The 19,977-nt window shown below is 35.8% G+C and overlaps 3 protein-coding genes across 6 annotated transcripts in view; 2 read left to right on the forward strand and 1 right to left on the reverse strand.

Moving 5' to 3' along the window:
• Positions 1 to 334: 334 nt before the first annotated feature.
• LOC129239078 (zinc finger protein 2-like) lies at positions 335 to 4,775 on the forward strand. Its single transcript, XM_054874364.1, has 4 exons — positions 335 to 710; positions 761 to 892; positions 957 to 1,439; positions 3,705 to 4,775. Exons 1-4 carry the CDS (start codon positions 411 to 413, stop codon positions 4,689 to 4,691), a joined length of 1,902 nt encoding a protein of 633 aa, XP_054730339.1. The 5' UTR covers positions 335 to 410; the 3' UTR covers positions 4,692 to 4,775.
• Positions 4,776 to 8,705: 3,930 nt separating this feature from the next.
• Positions 8,706 to 19,977, forward strand: part of LOC129238300 (uncharacterized) — a 44,413-nt gene continuing 33,141 nt past the window's right edge. The window contains exons 1-4 of the mRNA XM_054873343.1: positions 8,706 to 9,124; positions 9,175 to 9,297; positions 9,354 to 9,821; positions 10,479 to 11,515. Coding sequence (XP_054729318.1) covers positions 8,834 to 9,124; positions 9,175 to 9,297; positions 9,354 to 9,821; positions 10,479 to 11,515 — 1,919 coding nt within the window. The 5' untranslated portion in view covers positions 8,706 to 8,833. The remainder of the gene's footprint in view (positions 9,125 to 9,174; positions 9,298 to 9,353; positions 9,822 to 10,478; positions 11,516 to 19,977) is intronic.
• Positions 15,427 to 19,977, reverse strand: part of LOC129239668 (zinc finger protein 761-like) — a 31,905-nt gene continuing 27,354 nt past the window's right edge. For 2 of the 4 annotated variants that reach the window (XM_054875350.1, XM_054875348.1), the window contains exons 6-8: positions 19,327 to 19,446; positions 19,117 to 19,215; positions 15,427 to 16,582 (exon numbers count right to left, since the gene is read on the reverse strand). In XM_054875350.1, the coding sequence (XP_054731325.1) occupies positions 15,638 to 16,582; positions 19,117 to 19,215; positions 19,327 to 19,446 (1,164 nt within the window). In that variant the 3' untranslated portion in view covers positions 15,427 to 15,637. The remainder of the gene's footprint in view (positions 16,583 to 19,116; positions 19,216 to 19,326; positions 19,447 to 19,977) is intronic. The other 2 variants (XM_054875349.1, XM_054875353.1) reach the window with 2 other exon arrangements.

Below are 19,977 nucleotides of genomic sequence, written 5' to 3' on the forward strand. Positions count from 1 at the left end.
TTTTCATTTGGTATTCTCCACAGTTCTAGATCGTTTTTTTCGTAATTACCCTTTTTTGTTTGTATATTTTCGGAGCTTGACGCCACAGCGAATTCAGACGCCGCAATCTCTTATTCTATCATTCTTGCTGTACAAGCGGATTGATCAAATTTCAACCAGCTGTTAGAAAATCCAAAAATTTTAATTTTACTTCAAACGAGCGTCACTCGATTAGTCAAACACGAAAATACCCCCATGTACTACTCCAATTTAAAGCAATTCTGTATTTGTCTGTTTTGGAAACGCGCTTGAGTAGTGTATCCTAGCTTAACATTTTTATCGACGATTTGTTTACAATTGTGTTTGTTTATTTTCTGCTGTCAAAACAAGGTAGTTTGCTTTAAGGAACCATTATTTATTCTAAATTTTCAATGAAATACAATACAATGGCACTTGGAATCGAACATGAAAGAGTTGAATATGAGGATTTGAAAATATGTGGCGAAATTACCACACTGATGTCGATTGGAAAGAAAGAGTTTTTCTTGAACTGCGAGTTTTGCGACGCCTCATTTTTAAAATTAGACGACTTCATACAACACATTTCCGAAGAGCATTTGAGCAAATTTATGGGACTAAATTTGAAGCAGAATTTAACATCGTGCCCACTTCAATCTGAAGAAGAAATAGGAGACGTGGAAATATGCATGCAATCAGAAAGCTTTTCTGAGGTAAATTGAAATAAGTTGAAAACAACCGATTTTCAATTTAAATCTTACAGGAAAATGATGACACACAATATGATTTGAGAGCTTTTGAAAAAATTGAAATCGAATTAGACTCAAATGGAATTAATAATTCATTAGATTCCGAAAGTGCAGCTTTAGAAGAAATAACGGATACAGAAAGCCTAGTAAGAATGAACTTTTTTAATTTGAATTACCCAATAAATTTTTCAATTAATCAATTTTTTACAGCAATCCTTAGTAACAAACGAATTAGGTGAGTTCTCAGAAGAAATAAATGAAACTCATGGGAATGCAGATTTGATCCCTTATGCTCAACATGATCTCTGTGACGCACAACTTGATTTGACGGAACATTGCAAAAATAAAGACGAAAAGGACGATAAAAAAAAATTCATCATCGAATTCATTGAGGTATACCGCTCGTTGCAATCATTATGGAACACAAATTTAAAGGCCTATCAAAACCGAGTACTAAAAAATGAACAGTATGAAATTTTGCTTAAAAAATATAAAGAGGAATATCCAGAAGCTACGATGGAGGACGTTAAGCAAAAAATACAGCGACTTCGCTCAAATTTTAGGCGGGAATTGAGACGAATGGACCCATTTGGTATAACCACTCTCTACTATTTCGACGCAATGAATTTTCTACGAAACATCATACCACTTTCTGAATCACGTAAAAATATTCATGGATATGATGAGTCACAGGTAAATTCAGGTAAACTCATTTTGTTTTGAAAATTCGCATATTAAGGAATCGTGGGCTTGTATTCCAAAGTATACAGATTATTCCTTAATGCAATTAGCAACAATGAAATTTATTCTAAAACGTAATGAGATGTCTTGGGCAGACCTGTCTAGTACATTCCACACGTTTTATCAGAAAGCGTAAGTTTGATATGGCGATGAATTGAAAGAATCTTTGTAAAAGTTTTTGTAGGCAAAGTAAAATGTGTTACATTGGACACCCTTCTCATTTGGACACACACACTAAATATTTTGCTTCAAAATAAATTAATATAAAGTGGCCGTTAATCCCACAGTCGGTTATAAGTTACTGGAATGACCCTGACTTATATTCGACCAAGGGCTGTCACTTCGGCAGCAAGTCCCAAAAATGCAAGAAATATAATTTTTGAAATTGTACGATTTTCCAGTACAGAATAAAAAGAATGGTAGGTGTGTCGCATTGACAGTTGTCTCTGAAAAGGGTTGACTGAATAAGATAACCACCATCCAATAGATGTGAATCTGTAACGATGATGTGGCCAATATCAAGTCTCGTGTAGGGAGCTTTGGTAGTAAACGATATTCGACTAAATGAGTAAAATATAGGCAAAAATGCGGAATATTTACACATTTTCCAATACCAATGAAATCATAACAAAAAAGATGTAAAAAATGTGGAATTTTTTTTTTAACAACACGGCAACGGCAAGCGTATTTTGTACAAAAATGTCATATTTTTTTTAATTTTGTTCGTCTGGACTGGACGTTTTGATGGCGTAATTATTTGTACAGTTTCATTTTAGAAATGATGTGTTCTCTGAAATTTCGCTTCCTTTAATGCAGCTACAACAGCTGTCATGTTGGTCTGTGAGCTGTTGTTATATGTTATTTATGCAGAAAAGGTATAGAAACTTCTGCTGATGTTTGCACATCTTTTAAAATTTTTCACAATTGGGATAGTCGTAAGGTCGAAATTGTTTTCAGACGTCATTAGCTAATCGCTCTAACTGGGAATTTAAAGCAAAGTCATATACAAATATGTACACTAGACAGGGCTAATTTACTGAGGCGGCAGCCCTTGGTCGGAAAAAACCCAAGTCATTCCGGTAACGTAGAACCGGCTGCCATGGGAATGTTCCAGCAAGCAGATCGTGCTGGGATGTTACCGCAGGTTTCACCCCTGCAGACACCTGCTTGAGCTTGAGTCGCCTCCCAGGCACGTCAGGAGACATCTCTAAAACTACGCTGACGAAATCCAGGACAAAACTGACCGAAATCTACTGGACCTGACAGTGTTTGGATAGTCAATAAACGACATTCACCGGGAGACCGTCACCACCTTCTTAAGCTCCCGTCCTGTGAATGCCGTATTCGGAGTCCAACCACCACCTATAGCAGATGAAGAGCTCCAGCTTCCGCGTGAGACACGTATAACACTGGAACAATTACGTTCTGGATATTGTAGCAGATTAAACTCCTACTTATCCAGAATCGACCCCGACATACCAAACATATGTCCGGCATGTGAAGGCACGACACTAACCACCTTTTCACATGCCCCCTAAAACCGACTCATCTAACACCCCTCCCTCTGAACCCATCCCGTCGAAACAGGATGTTTCCTGGACCTACCTAGATGAGCTAGACGAAGACGACCGGTGATATGCCCGACACTGGCGGGGCTACTATTACTGTTAACAATCAAACAAACAGATATTTACACGGTGGCCGCCGTAGCCGAATAGGTTGGTGCGTGACTACCATTCGGAATTCGGAGTACGTAGGTTCATATCTCCGTGAAGCACCAAAATGAAGGAAATTTTTTTCTAATAGCGATCGGCCTTTTCGGCAGGCAATTGCAAACCTCCGAGTGTATTTTTGTCATGAAAAGCTCCTCATAAAAAATATCTGCCGTTCGGAGTCAGCTTAAGACTGCTGTAGGTCTCTCCATTTATGGAACATCATCAAGACGCAAGCTACAAATAGAAGGAAGAGCTCGGCTAAACACCCAAAAAGGTTGTAAGCGGCAATTATATATGTATATATATGCTTGTGCTAAACCCGAAAATTCCGAGGTAGACTACAAACGCCTGCGGAAAATCGTGACAGTCGTTTTACGTAACAAATCATAATATTAATTAATCAATTCCACCGTAATATATATATTTTTCTTATTTACTTCCACTTTAAAATTATAGATGATACGTGATGCTCATTTAAAAAAAAATCTTTTGTATTTTACAGGATGCTTTGGAACCAATTCTCAAAAAGTTTACTGTATCGGAGAGCCTTTTAGATGATGCACAATTCATTCAATTAGCTAAAATATACAAGAAGTATCCTTGCCTCTGGGATGAAAAGGACATTGCGTATAGATTCGCTAATAGGCGTCGTGAAGCGTTGAATAACGTACTTAAAGAGTTGAATGAAAAATGTAAGCTGAACCTAGTGAAAAATGATTTCGAAAAAGAAACTGCGCGACTACGGAAAATATGTTCAAACGAGAAGAAACAAAAAATAGCATGTAAACGTAATAACTTAGTGTTTAAACCAAGATGCCCTTATTATGACCACATTTCATTCCTTGAAGTCGATGTAACCCCTTATGAATGTTTAATATGTGGTCTAGTAGTTTCTGGTCCATGTCAGTTCAAAATCCATTTATCGTCTCACGATGGTTCACTACCATTCAAATGTCATGTTTGTGGGCATGGCTTTAGGTTGGTCACAAATTTAACAGTTCATTTACGGAGACATGTACATGATTATACATACAGTTGTAAGGTGTGTAATAAGCCCTGCGCAACGACCACAGAATTAAAAACGCATTTACGTTTGCATACCGGTGAGAGACCGTATGTTTGCGATATTTGTGGCAAAGCAATGCGATCATGGGCTGAATTCAGTAGGCATATGGAACGTCACGCAAAACTACCGCGACATAAGTGTGAAATTTGCTCCAAGTCATTCTATGAAAAACGAAAATTAAAGGAGCACATGAATGTTCACTTAAAAGTCCGGAACGATATATGTGATGTGTGTAACAAAGGATTTACAAGTGTTAAACTCTTAAGACAGCATAAACTAATTCATGATATAGAAAAAAAATTTGTATGTAAGCTTTGTGGAAAACGATTCGCGCAATGTGCGGGTCTTAATTCACATATGAAATCTCATGGTACAAAGTTATCTGCGATGCCATTGAGAAACTTTAATTTAGAGCAAGAATAATTGTATAAATATACAAATGTAAGCTACATAAGCAATTCAATACGTTCGAATGAAATAAAGTGCTGGCCGAATTCGGCAAAATAATCTTCTTGTGTACCAGTTATTTCTTTCTCCATAAGGTACTGCATCAAAAACTTTCAAGGCTGAGGGGTTTGCTTCATCGGATCTTTATTCGCTGTACTATGTCTATGTTGTTCGACGTCTGTGAAATTCGACGTCGCCTACATGCAAAATTCCATAAATACTCCTTAGAAACTCTCCCGATTTCTTTAAGGGTGGTGGTCGTCCTTCATTAAGACCGGCGTGGTAAGAGACATAAGGTATGATGTTTATTTGCCCAGAAAAGGAATTTTTCCTTTCAAAATGTTAGCTTCAGCAACCAAAGTTTGCTATCACTTCTTCTATTCTTTTTTCTCTATTTTTCAGTCCAAGCAACAGCAAAGCTCCAACGTAGTGCTTGGGCCGTACTACTTTCGTACCAAAGCCAAAGCAAGAACAAAAGCATAGCTCCCGAAAATATACTAGTAATTTTAAACCCAGAAAAAAAAACTTTGAATATTGTGAAAAAAAAGGATTTCCTGTCGGCCTCTTCAAAACGGAAAAGTATATATATATATATATACTATATATATATATATATATATATATGTATATATATATATCTATATATATATATATATATGTATATATATATATATACTATATATATATATATAAACTATATATATGTATATATATATTTTTTTTTTCTTAATTGGCGCGTACACCTTTTGGGTGTTTGGCCGATCTCCTCCTCCTAATTATGGCGTGCGTCTTGATGTTCCATAAATAGAGTGACCTACAGTTTTAAGCCGACTCCGACCATCAGACATTTTTTATGAGGAGAGGTTTGTTATTGCCTGCCAAGGGCAACCGCTATTATAAAAGACTTTTTCTTCATTTCACCGAGATTCGAACCTACGTTCTCTCTAGATTCCGAATGGTAGTCATGCAACAACCCATTTGGCTAGTTTGAATGAAATACCCGCCTGAATAACAGACCTGTCACAATTGGATCATTCCGTCCGATGCGGCAACGCATTTGACTAACGTGACGTCGTTTCCACGACAGTCGGTTCTACGCAAGGCGAATTTATTACAGGTGACAGCAAACACATATAAGTAAAACCCTACATGTATTTGTTGTTGCATTTGGTCCAAGCATCACGTCAAAATCAGTAATCAAATGTAAACATACGAATGTAAACATACCAATACATACAAACAAAGCATATCATTTTGACGTAAGCCATACCTACGGCGAAAAATTCAGCTGGGTGAATGCTGTCACCTTAATAAATCCACCTTGGTTCTACGTTACCGAAACGACCCGGACTGTCACTCCAGCAGCATTCACTGTATGTAAGTATGGGGAATGTTTATGCTGATGCAACAACAACAACAACTAACTAACTGCCACATGAAAGTATTGCCGAATATATACACAGAAAAAAAAAACGTTGTGTATAAATAGGTTGTTGTGGGTTGTGAAATATATCATAAAATTAATGTTTATTGAAGCAAAAGAGGGTTTTAATAGAATTTATGGTTGTTATAGACGGTGGGTGCGACCATAGATTCGACCATAATGTACATTAAATTTTGGGGACAACTTAGTTAAGCTTAGCCCTTTCTCTATTCTTTCTTTCTTTTAGAAAGAAGGGTCAATTCTAATGTCTCAATTAATTTAAATTCCATGTATTTACTGCATTTAATTTGATATAATAAAAAACACCATAGATACAAATTTGAGCGATACAAAAATGTTCTTCTTTAAAGAGTTGTCATTTTCGCCGCACCTGCTGTACTGGAAAAGTAGAAAGTTGCAAGTTTTTGTACGTTCCGGCAAGTCTTTGGCGCCTTCGTCTCCAATCAAGAATGATAGAATACAGATTACGCCTTCCGAATTCGCCGTGTCGTAAGACCCCATGAATAAACAAGCAAAAGGAAAGGGAATTTCTTGTTTGTGAAGAAGAAGAGTAGAAACAAATTACGCCTTCCGAATTCGCCGTGTCGTAAGACCCCATGAATAATCAAGCAAATGAAAGGGGAATTACTTGTTTGAGAAGAAGAAGAGTAAGCGAAAGCAATGGAAAGAACAAACCCAAGAAATTGTACGCACACACACACTTTCTTGTCACAGTGTCTTCCGCCTAAATACTCAAAAAATGCATTTGGAGGCCTTATATTCATTTGTGCTTTCACAATTAAACACGCGGCGATTTGTTTGTATTAGTTTGTATAGTTTTAGTTTCACAAATCACAATACTACCAAGCCATTCACGGAATTTTCACAAACATCTCAATTCTCCTACTTTTGTTTGTTTTGTATTGCGAAGGGAACTGACGTCAGACTTGTCAAAATCGTGAAAAATAAGGTTGCTGCTTTTCAATGGCGTCACCTTAGATACTCAATTCGCCTTGAACTCCGATTAAATAACCTATTTTGCTGCCAGTCAAATTCGTTACAGCAATGGAGGAAACCGACCCATTGAGATGGGCCAATAAGAAGCCGGCAGATTAAAGCGGAACTATAAGACAGTTTATTAGCAATTGATTTCAGATTAAATTTGGATTACCAACAAGGCGAATTGAGTATCTTAGGTGACGCCATTAAGCAACAGTTACGTTACTCTGACGTCAGCTCCCTTTGAAATACAAAACAAACAAAAGTAGGAGAAATTACATGTTTGTGTGAATTCAGTGAATGGCTTGGTGATTTGTGTTTTGTGAGATTAAAGCGAAATACGCTAATGCAAACGAAATACCGTGTGTTAAATTGTTAAAGCAGATATGAATATATGTATCCGAATGCACTTTTTTTGCGTTTTTATACGGAAGACAACGTGGCTAGAATGTATGTGTGTGTGCGGCGAATTCGGAAGGTGCAATCTCTTTCTCTATTATTCTTGGGTGTATCGTTAAATCAGTTTTTTTTTTTTCTTGCCCCGTGTCCATGCGACTGTCAGCACAGATTCATTCATATTATTTTCTATTTTGCTGTGACAATCAAACATGCAAAACATTGTTTTTGGTTTGGTGCCACCATATTTACTGAACGCGCTTGGATTATGCCACACCAGAAGAAATATTAACTGGGTATTTCTGTAAATAAAAATTGAACCTTTTGCAGTTTCAACACCATTGAGGCATGCAAGCGGCGCAATACAGATGTATATGTTCAGTGCTATAATGAGATATTGCATATACATATTATGTAATTTCGTTTAGCTCCGGTTGAAGCAAGGCGAATCTATTAAATGTGGTATCTGTAAATCAGCTGATTTATTTTTTTCTTTCGCCGTGTCCATGTGGCTGTCAGCCTAGAATGAAACAAGGCGAATTCATACTTTGTTTTTTACTTTGCCAATACTTTGCTTTGACAATCAAACGTACAAAGCATTGTTGTTGGTCTAGTGCTACCACGTTTATTGATTGCGCCTAGGGTTGGAGCTTACAATCAACTTGACTTTGAAAAACAAATTTGTAAATTCAGTGACAAAATACGTCCATGCATTTATGTGGCATGGCAAACCTCTGAGTATATTTATTACAATAAGAAGCTCCTTTTCTGTCTAATTATATATCGCAAGAGCAGCCACCACAAACTAAATACGCACTTGAAATTGTATTGTGTCGGAAAAGAAAGTTTTATTTTTTCCGACTTCTCAAATGGATTTCTTTAAATTAGGTGTTTCACATAATTGTTCGCGACTCCTTTCTTCAATATTATGATTAACCCCTTTGGATTAACTTTGTCTAGCACAAGTTTCTCTTGGTTTCCCTAAAAGTCATAATTTTCTATTGCAAAATCTTAACTTTCGAAAATCAATTACCCGCAACAGTTACAAGCAAAATAAACGAAAAACTGATTATGAATGAATGCATTATGACTGATAGTTACAGCGTTGCCATATGCAAATATTGCAAAAAAGTATCGACACTAAGTACCACACTCGAAATGGCTCGAGTAAAAACAAACATGCTTCAGGAAAAAAGTATCGAGTATTTATTTTCAAGTACAAGTATTGAGGAATCACTAAGTAATAATTAAGCGGCTTAAAAGGAAATTCAATTTCATATTTCACTATTCTAAGCTTAAAATGGCTTTAGGATTCGATAAGCAAGTTTTGGAATGCAGTTCTTTAAAAAAATGTGGCGAAATTAGCACAATTTTGTCAGTGGGAAAGAAAGAATTTTACCTGAACTGCGAATTTTGCGACTATTCATTTTTAGATTTAGATAATTTTATGCAACACATGTACACGGACCATTTTTCCGAAATAAGTGAGCCAAATTTAGAGGAAGAAGACACAAAGGAAGGTCTTCAAGATTTAGTAAACAAAGAAATAGAAGACCGGGAGTCTAATCTGCATTCAGAAAGAGCAGTGGAGGTAAGATGAAAATTGTTTGGAGATTGCGCTAAAGAAAAAAACATTTACAGGGAATCGATGGCTCCGAATATGTTTTAAGAGGCTTTGAAAGAGTTGAAATTGAATTGGATGGAACCGAAATGGATAGCTCCGCAAATAAAAAAGAATATATGAGTGAAGACAGCGATGCAAGTGTAAATTCTAATTAAATTTTTATTTGTTCGTCAGACTTAATAGTTTTTATATGTAGCAAACTTTAGCACCCCCAGAAGAGCCCCAGGTAACAGAAGAAGTTTTTATAAGCGATAGCGAATCGGACTTGGAAGAGGACGCACTAGACGTGGAAGATGAAACAGAAAATAGAAAAGAGATTAGAAAGAATAGTGCCAAACGGAAATTTGTCATCGAACTTATCGAAACCTACGGTTCATTAACGGCACTGTGGGACCCAAAGTGTCCCGATTATACTGATAGGTTGACAAGAGACCAACAGTATGAAACTTTACTTGCCAAGTATAGAGAAAAGTATCCAAGTGCCACAAAAGATGATGTGAGGCAAAAAATATATAGACTACGAACTACTTTTCGAAGAGAATCAAAACGTATATCGGCATTTGAAAAATCAACTCTGTACTATTTTGATGCAATGAGCTTTCTATTGGATAATGAAAAGCGAAAAGAAATACGTAGCGCAAAGCGACACTTAAAGCAAATACCGGTAAGCTAGTTGAAATTATATCGCACCCTAAATACAAAAGGGTCACAACTCAAAATGTTCCTTCTGCTCAAATATGAACGAGACGTTATCAATAAAACGGTCCGCGAATGACATATGGCAAAAATAAATTTTTTGTTTTTTGGTAGGACTGTTATAAGCTTACATGGCAAATTTCAGCGTGATATGTCACATAGTTTGTTTTCTGTGCTACTGTAAACAAGTCAAGCTCGAGTGTGGAAAATTTTGAGTTGTGACCCTTTTGTATTTAGGGTGCGATATATTTCCTGGTTATCAAAATTTAGTTGTGGATGTTAAAAATTGTATTCATGAGCTCATACAAGCTCTTGAAAAAAGTTCATAAACATTTTCTCTATTTCTATTTCCGATATGATTAAAAAAAAGACGTTCCGATCAATTGTCCTTGTTCAAGGCAATTTTGGGACTCTAAATCATATTTGTGGATTTATGTTTTCCTAAATCTGTCGGAATTTCGGATATTGTTCTTGTTGTCTTTTACTAGAAGTCTCTTGTTCATTATGACTAACGTTTCTGTTCAAAGCATTGTACACATTGATTGACCAATACTATATATTTATATTTTATTTAGACCATTCGGAAAGGAAAGTAATAGTTGTGGTGTTTTCTCTTTTTCTACAGGAAAGTTCCAGATTTATTTATAAGAAGACGCCACCGCCCGAAGCTCTTTTAAATGATGACCAGTTTATCATTCTTGCCAATATATACCAGAGATATCCCAGCCTTTGGGATGAAACAGACATTGCCTATCGGTTCAGTAATAGACGTCGGGAGGCATTAAAATCTGTATGTGAAGAATTTAACAACGAATCTGGATTAAATTTAGAGCAACAGGATTTGGAAAGAGAAATTTTACGGTTGCGAAAATCGTGTTCTATCGAAAAGAAAGAAAAAATTATGTGTAAGCAAAAAAAAATCGCCTATAAGCCAACTTGCCCTTATTACAAACACATAACATTCCTCGAAGTCGATGTTAACCCGTTTGAATGTACGGTATGTAGAAAAGTAATCACTGGTTCAGGTCTCTACAAAATTCATTTAGCATCTCATGATGGTTCGCTGCCATTTAAATGTCATATATGTGGGCATGGCTTTAAGTTGGCGACTAATTTAACAGTGCATTTACGAAGGCATGTACATGATTATACGTACAGTTGTAAGGTGTGTAATAAGCCCTGCGCAACGACAACCGAATTAAAAGTCCATATGCGTTATCATACAGGAGAAAGGCCATACGTTTGTGATATATGTGGTAACAAATTTCAAACTGCGTCTAAATTCAATACCCATATGCGACGTCATGAAAATCGACCGCGACATAAGTGCGAAGTGTGCGCTAAAGGTTTCTATACTAAGGGATTATATAGAGAACACATGAGTGTTCACCGAATTATCAGAGACCAGATATGCGAAATATGCAATAAAGGATTCAAAAGTCCAATGCAATTAAGGCAGCACAAACGTATCCATGACGTAGAAAAAAAATACTTGTGTAAGATATGTGGGAAACGGTTTGCACAATATGCGGGTCTTAGCGGACATATGAAGTCACATGGCACAAAATTAAGTGCAAAGAAAACTTCCTCTGAGGCGGACAGCTTGGCTGAAATTTTCTTAAGCGATAACTCAGCGATTGATAAAGGGCGAAAAAAACTATGATGCAGTATTTATTGTACAAAATCAGAAGCTTTCAGTTCTTAGAAGGTCTGTTAACTGAGTAACCACATTCGAAACTCAAATCAGTTCTTAAGTTCTGCATTCGAAAGCTTTATATTAATAATATTACAAGTTCAAATAAAAAAGGCTTTATACATTTATTTACAAAATTCTTGCCCAATTAGTTAATTGTTTTGGAAATGTTAACTTCTTTTCGACTATTTTCTGCAAAAGTTGACTACAATATGCGTGCATTATGCAAATTATGTAACTATTTTCAAAATTTGGAAAGCTTCTGCTACAAAAATAAACCTATATTTTTAATAAGTTTAAAAATTAATATTAAATTATTTTCACACCTTCGGGTAAGTACAAATATATTTAAAAATAAGAGGAACATTTTTTTTATTTATTGGTTCGTTTATTTGTTGGAAAGACTGTTTCTTCTTAATTGGCGCGATAACCGCTTACGCTATTTTGGCCGAGTTTAACAAAGTGCGCCAGTCGTTTTTTCTCGTGCTAACCGGCGCCAATTGGACACACCAAGTGAAGCCAAGTCCTTCTCTACCTGATCCTTCCAACGCAGAGGAGGCCTTCCCAGTGGCGGGTCCCAAACCCAGCGCACAACCAACTACCTGGAATGTTTCGCCTTTTCACGTTAGCTCACTCCCGAACGGGTGTTCGGAAGCTACCCAGAGGATACTTGGACTAATCCCGGGAGTTGTGGGCTGCTCGAACCATATGCAGAAGAATCGTCCTCACCACTCCCAAGTGAATGGCGATCAGTAACTTTCCCCACTCGCATGGACTTCTACATATGGACTACTCCTTACAATTTAGCGCTAGGAAAGAGCTATTACGCACACTTACACATGGTAGAAAAAGTCTGCGTTCACCCACTGTTATAAAGTATTAAAATAATTTAACGTGTTTATCTTAAAACTCTCAGTTATTTCTTTTCACTTATTTCATAGAAAATTATTCGTAGAGGGTATGAGTTACTTAAATAGGCTGAGCAGAAAAAGTGTGCGTTCATTTCGAATAGTGACGATTATTTGCATGGCAATTACGTTAAATTTAATTTTAAATCATTCAAGTAGTTGACGCGGTTAAGAACAAATCTAAAGAGGGAAAAATTGATATTAGAAATACAATTTTTGTTACTATGGACCACAGGCGAAAAGAAATAGATATTGGTGAAAGGAAAATCATTGTAAGTTTGTAGCAAAAAGTAAGAGCTATCGAGAAATCGCGAAAATTGTTGGGACGCAATACTCCTCGGTCCAAAGAGTGATAAACAACTTCAAGCAAACGAATTGTTTGGAGTCTAAGCCTCGTTCTGGGCGTCCAAAAAACTGATGGAAAGAGAAGAACGCAACATAACTATGCTTGTGAAGTCTAATCCACGACTAAAAGCAAGCCAAATTTCAAAAGACATAGAGGTAAAATACCAAAAGAAAGTACATCCAGATACAGTAAGAAAAATTCTAAAAAGAATCGGATTTCACGGCAGAGTGGCCCAAAAAAAACCCTTCGTATCGCGAGTAAATCGACTTAAGCGGATGGCTTTCGCCAAGGAATACGTAAACAAGCCACCTGAGTTTTCGAATAGTGTGATTTTTTCAGATGAGAGCAAGTTTTGCATTTTCGGGATAAAAGGTCGTAAAACTATTTGGAGGAAAAACGGAACGGCACTTGGAAAGCAAAATCTGGTACCTACGGTAAAGCATGGGGGAGGAGGTGCCATGATATGGGGGTGATGGCTAGTTCGGGCGTTGGAAATATACAGTTTATTGAGTCGATAATGAACAGACATGATTATCTCGATATTTTAAAAACGAATTTGAGAGAAAGTGCAATCAAACTGGGACTCGGTGAAATATTTGTTTTCCAACAGGACCACGACCCGAAACACACAGCAGAGATTGTTAGGTTGTGGTTGTTGGATAATGTTCCAAAACAACTTCGCACACCCCCGTAATCACCTGACCTTAACCCCATTGAGCACTTATGGGACGTTCTAGAAAAAAAAATACGAGAGCCTGCAATAACTAGCAAGGAAATGCTTAAGAACGCGCTTAAAGAGGAATGGGAAGCCATAAGTCCAGAAATAACAGCCAAACTAGTTGGATCAATGCAAAGACGCCTTCTAGAAGTCATAAAAAGGTGTGGATATCCAACTAGCTATAAATTTTAAAACATTTCTATGATCTTAAGCCTTTTATTTTATTATTATTGAAGTGAACGCAAACTTTTTCCGTTTAGTTTGAATGGCCTTTTTAATTTTATGTGATCTCATTTTAAATTTGATTTTGTTATTGGTAGCGAAATATGTGTGATAGTTACGTTTAAGTGAACTAAATAAAACTCATTAAAAAAAATTTCTGAAATATTTATTGTTTTGAACTTTTTCTAATGCAAAGAATATTTGCATAGGTGAACGCAGACTTTTTCTACTATGTGTATGTATAAGTTTTGATTGTGCAATAGAAATAAAATGTTTGATTACATGATATATCAACGATATATTGATATCTAAAATCAGAGATACGCTACTATCAAACCCTGAAAAAATCAAGTTGTTTTGGATCCCTAGCCTTATTGAAATACGCGTCTGCTAAGGTGACGCAGCAGCAAAACTTGCCATTAAGCCGCCGTTACACACAATATACAGTTTTAACAAGGTCTACCTAAAAAACGCAACTAACAAAACAAATCGACAACAAATGTTACAACGATGGCAAAACATAAACCATTATTATAAATGCATTAATCCAAGCTTCAACCCTCCAATCTTCCCAGCAACAACCACAAGGCGAAACACGATTATTTATACCCGTTTTCGGCTTGTACATACACGCCTGACCCACAGCAACCTCTTTCAAAACAACAACCCACAAAACCACGTTTGTCAATTCTGCAACGAAGAGACACTTTCTATCCAACACATCGTTACAAATTGTGAAGCATTACATTCAATAAGACAATCAATATCAAGCCACACAATAGAAGAACTTCTGTCCGAAGTAAACGCAGAAAACATTAAAAGTTTTATACACTTTATTTACAAAATTAATTTGTATTTTGAAATCTAAATTATACACGAATATTATTATATAAATACTTATGTTAGGTAAAGCTGATGGCCTAGCCGCTAATGCTTTTTATTCATTGTGATTGTAATTCATTACTTTTCCAATTTTTTTTTTTAAATATATGATAGAAATAGTTATCGTTTTTTTTTTGTTTTTTTTTTTTGTTTTTTAATTAAAAAGGGTTTAGTTTAGTTATGAAATCAAAATTATTTTATTATTAATCAATACATTTTAAATTCATTATATTTTGTATTTTGATTTAGTCGCAAAAATCGTTCTTGCCTGTATATGTACAAAATCAAAACCACTATTAAACTTATTCTTCAACGCAATAAATTTGCGTTTATTTGTCAAATCACGAAATTCGTTGATAAACAAGTGCTATCTATGCTCTAGACAGGGCTAGTTTACTGGGGAGACATCCAGGATAAAACGAACTGACAACTACTGGACCAAACAGCGTTTAGACATACGCTGAATGGCATTCATCGAGAGACACTTACCATCTTCTTCTTCCAATTACCATTCACAGCAGCTGAAGAGCGCCAGCTACCACGGGATACCCGCGTAACTACGTTCATACCAAAAAACATATGTCCAGTATGTGAAGCACCCCGCACTAACTACCTTTTCACTTGTTCACCTAACATACCTCTCCCTCTGGACCCAACCTGTCGAAACAGCCAGTTACCTGGGCCTACCGTTAGATCAACTAGACGAAGACAACCGGAAACTACATTGCTCTTACAGGAATTAGCAAGCTGCTACAACAACAAAAACCACTAGCTATGATCGGAGAAAGTCAAGGTTTTATGTAGTACGTTTGTAAGCAATTTATTTCTTACGGCTTAATAAGAAAAGTGCCTTATCGACACTTTGCCTAATATGAATAAGCTATGATAAACTTATAAAATTTATTTATTGTACACATAAATTGAGTTAAGCATTCAAAAATACTTAAGAGTGTATCCAACCCTTATCTTCAGTAGGAATTTTACTTTTACTTGTGCTTTCGGTGCTTTACGTAGACTACTTGGGACCGTGTGATTTCATGTGTCCACAAAGGCCGGCGGATTGCGCAAAACGTTTTCCACATACTTTACATACATATTTTTTGTCTGCATCATGAATAAGTTTGTGTTGTCCCAGTTGCTTTTTACTTTTAAATCCTTTGCCGCAAACATTGCAGATATTGTCTCGCAATTTGTTGTGTACCAAAAGGTGTTCTTTTAAGGTTCCTGTTTCATAGAACGTTTTCGAACAAAATTTACACTTATGACGTGTCCGTTTTTCATGTCGCATTGTGTGTAATAACAAATGAGATGATGTTAAAAACTTTTTACCACACATATAACAAACAAAAGGTTTTTCGCCTGTGTGTGAACGCATATGGATTTTTCTCTCAGTTGATGTAGCGCAAGGTTTATTACACACTTCGCAATTATACATGTAGTCTTGAGCGTGCCTTCGTAAATGAACTGTTAAATTGGACCCTATCTGGAATCCATGTCCACAGATAGGGCACTTAAATGGTAGCGAACCATCGTGAGAAGCTAAATGCACTTTAAGTTGACCTAAACCAGGTAACAATTTTTCACATATTGAGCACTCAAAAGGCGGAACGTCGACCTCGAGGAATGCAATGTCATCATAATAAGTACAAGCTGTTTTATAAACTAATTTATTCAGTTTGCTTGCGATTTTCATTTTCTTCTCATTTGAACAGATTTTTCGCAAACGAAAAACTTCCTTCTCCAAATCAAGATGTGCCAGGTTTAATCCAGTTTTGGCATTGAATTCCGTGTAAACAGCTTCTAATGCTTCGTTGCGTCTATTTCCGAACCTATACGCGATGTCATTTTCATTCCAAAGGCAAGGATGCGACTTATAAATTTCAGCCAAAATTATGCATTGCCTATCATCCAACAGACTGTCCGTTGTTGTGACTTTCTTGTTTTCCGGTTTGGATTTGCCCTGCGAGAAAAAAAAAATATTAATTTGTTATTCAATTGCCTATCTTAGATTAGGTCCGTTAACTTAAGGGGTTACATGGGTTTCGTCGGGTAAAAACAGGCCTATTTTCAATATATTTTTTTTTTCTATGTAAAAAATTATTTATTTAATTCAAACTTTTTTCTGTCTTATAGATACATATTTAAAGAATAATTTCTGAAATTTTAAAAAAAAAAAAATTAAAACTCCTCCATTGTGACGTCATTTCCGGTGATCCCTCGAAAAAAGGTGCGTACGCGTTGTCAGCATAACTCCTGACAGGCTCATCAAAAATGAAAAAACAAAAATAAGTGTTTTAGTTAAGACCATAAACTCGTGCTTGAACGAAGGAAAGAAAAAAAAGAAAAAATGGGAATTTTGGCAGACATTTTTCCAAAAAAATTAAAATTTCGGTCAAATTTGCCTGACATTTTGTTTTTCTTTAAATAGTTGTAATTAAAAAAAAATAATAATAACAGTCTAACGGTTAGACGCGATAGAAGTGAAACCTTCCGTAAAACAAACTGAGAGAGAATGAGACGAAAGCAGCATTAGGAGCGGGATAATTATAGGTTCATTATAATATTGCTATAAAGTTCATATTTTATTCATCCTCAATGTTTTCAATTTCAACAAATGATATGAGTGGCTTATGATAGCTAAAATATGATACAAATGCTTTGGTTTCGATGTTGTCAACATATCTTTGAAATACCGCGTCAATTGTTGTTTTTGATCGTGTTGTCGATTCAGTGCGATTGTTACACATTTTTAAATTGAATGTTGTATTGAGAAAGTCAATTAAAGGAACCGCTGTGTCCAATGCAAAATTTACGTTAAAATCGCCACTTAAAATCATTGGAACTTTATCGTAATCTTTTCTAAGTATCCGCGATACTTCTGGTGTATACTTTATTTTTTCTGTCGATATTCACGACACTTTTCTGCATTATTTTTCGGCATAATTGCGGTAAATATTTAAAAATGAAAATATTTACGAACATAAAAATACGGACGCAATACAGCACACGCGGTTGCTGTTATGAGCGTCGTAACGCGTATATTACTCGGACGTACTAACATACACACAAACATTCGTAGGACGCTTGGTCTAAGCAAGTATTAGGTAGTGTAGTATAGGTATACATAATGCCTTCTCGCTCACCATGGCTCCGTAATACGCAGGCGCGTACACATACGTACTAGCATACATACAAACATACATACGTATGACGCTTGAACTAAACACCAAAGCAAGTAATAGGCAGTGTAGTATACATACTACAATACTCACTATACTAGCGTGGCTCAGCAGTACGCAGCCACACACATATACGTATAACAACATATAACGCTTCGTAGCCAAGAGTGTCGCTTTTTCGTTCCATCGAGTCTCAAATCACTCCCAACGATTCTAAAGAAGTTTTCACTTCAAAAAAAACAAAATCCTTCGTTCAAGCACGAGTAAATTGTATTTCCAACACCTGTGTAAAATTTCATCAATCGGTTGAGTAGTTTCCGAGAACATTTGACAACCGACTTTGAAAACACGGTTCCAAAAAAACGCGTTTAACACTAATCCTACCATGGACGGGTCAAATGACCCAGTTTAAACTTTTTGTCAGAAGTTCTTAGAAATAACATTATTAAATCGTCGTTTGCCTTCACGACTTTTATTAAAAAATACATCGAATGTAGTTTTCAAGATTTACTCTTCTCTTGCTAATGGTTTTACCGAGAAATATATGTGATCTTAATACAATAATATATATAATACTTTAAAGACGGGTCATTTGACCCACATTGGTAGGAATAGGAATACATAAAATACCGGTAGGTTTAGTGTTAAAGTTTTGAGTAACAATAAAAGTGGCTTGGAGCGCACACATTCCGAAGGCTGTGTCTCCGAAACTTTTATTCGGATCGACTTGAAAATTTAGGATAATATTCCTGAGATGTTGCAGAAATTTATAAGCAAAAAAAAAAAAATTTTTGAATTTCTGAGAATTCTCTCTCAAAAAGGAAAATATCAAAAAAAGTACATGAACGCTTAATCAGTAACAACTTGCGAACAGCTTATTAAATTGTTGGCACGAAAAATGACAAAAACTTAAATTTTTTCACTTGTATTAAAATTATTAAATCGTATTAATTAAAAAAAAAAAAAAAAAAAATAAAGCCAATAGAAGCAAAATAACGAGCTTCGGTATCATCATATGATTTCATCATCATCGCTGTCAGATGACGAACATTCCATTAGCAATTGCAATTCGCGAATTTTAATTCGTGTTAGTTTTTACTTTGCGAACAGCAGTTTTTCCCACTTGCGAATTTTTGCAAGTAAAAGTTTATCCAGTAAAAACGTGCAACTTTACCTCAAAATGGCAAGTTTTTTGGTTACATGAACACCAAAATGTGATAATTTGTAACAATTGTTACGAACTACTTTTCAATGTTAACCTTTACTGAATTTTTAATGAACTTTTAGCATTATATTGATACAAAAAAAGGCTTACTTGAGTCTTATTAAGAGCAGCAAATGCGGGGGCACTTTCGGTTTCAAGAACTTCTTTTCTCACATCGTCGTCATTAGGTCCCTCAAAATTGTTGGTCTGCTGTCAACACAAAAGTACTTTCGATTATAACAATTTATATAAAATTAAGACTATAAAACTAATAAAGTGAGTACTAAGCACACATTAAATTATTATTATATCCAAACTTACTTCCTTCTCATTGAACTGATTTGAATTCCTATGCGGTGCATGTGGCACAATGCGACCGATTCCTGAGATAATTTCTGTCTCGCCAGCTTCTTTTAGAGCCTCACGATTACTGTTAGTGCGCTGTCAATAAAAAGATAATAGAACTTAAGCCATTTTGACTGATGTAACGCTTGTAAAAAAAAACTGTGGCACATTCATAAATTCTACTAAACTCTACTATTATGGATTAAATTGAACAATGTAATGTCAACTGATTATGAAGATTGGCACATGATTGGATTACTACCTTGAAGCAAGATTGGTGCATATTCTGCTGATCGGGGAATGCATCAAGTTCAAAAAGTGACAAGAATGCTATTGCATCATTCGAATTGCTCAGCGGTTAGGTACAATCATTTCAGCTTTAGCGAATTGTGCTTATTATTTCCTATAGCTGCAAGCATACAAGTCTCAGCCTCTTGACGATTATCAAATATCGACGCAGCTTAAGGTATATTGAATTGCACAGCATAACGTTTTCCCTCTTAAGACCTGATTTTTATATGTAGTATAATTTTTGCATGACTATCCTTTATTTAAAAATTTCGTTGTGCTTATGAAACGAAAAGTGACTTGGTGTGTTGACCACGCCTTAAGGGTTCTCCTTAGAGC

This window comes from Anastrepha obliqua, chromosome 2 (genome assembly GCF_027943255.1).
Source record: "Anastrepha obliqua isolate idAnaObli1 chromosome 2, idAnaObli1_1.0, whole genome shotgun sequence".
Classification (NCBI taxonomy): Eukaryota; Metazoa; Arthropoda; class Insecta; order Diptera; family Tephritidae; genus Anastrepha; species Anastrepha obliqua.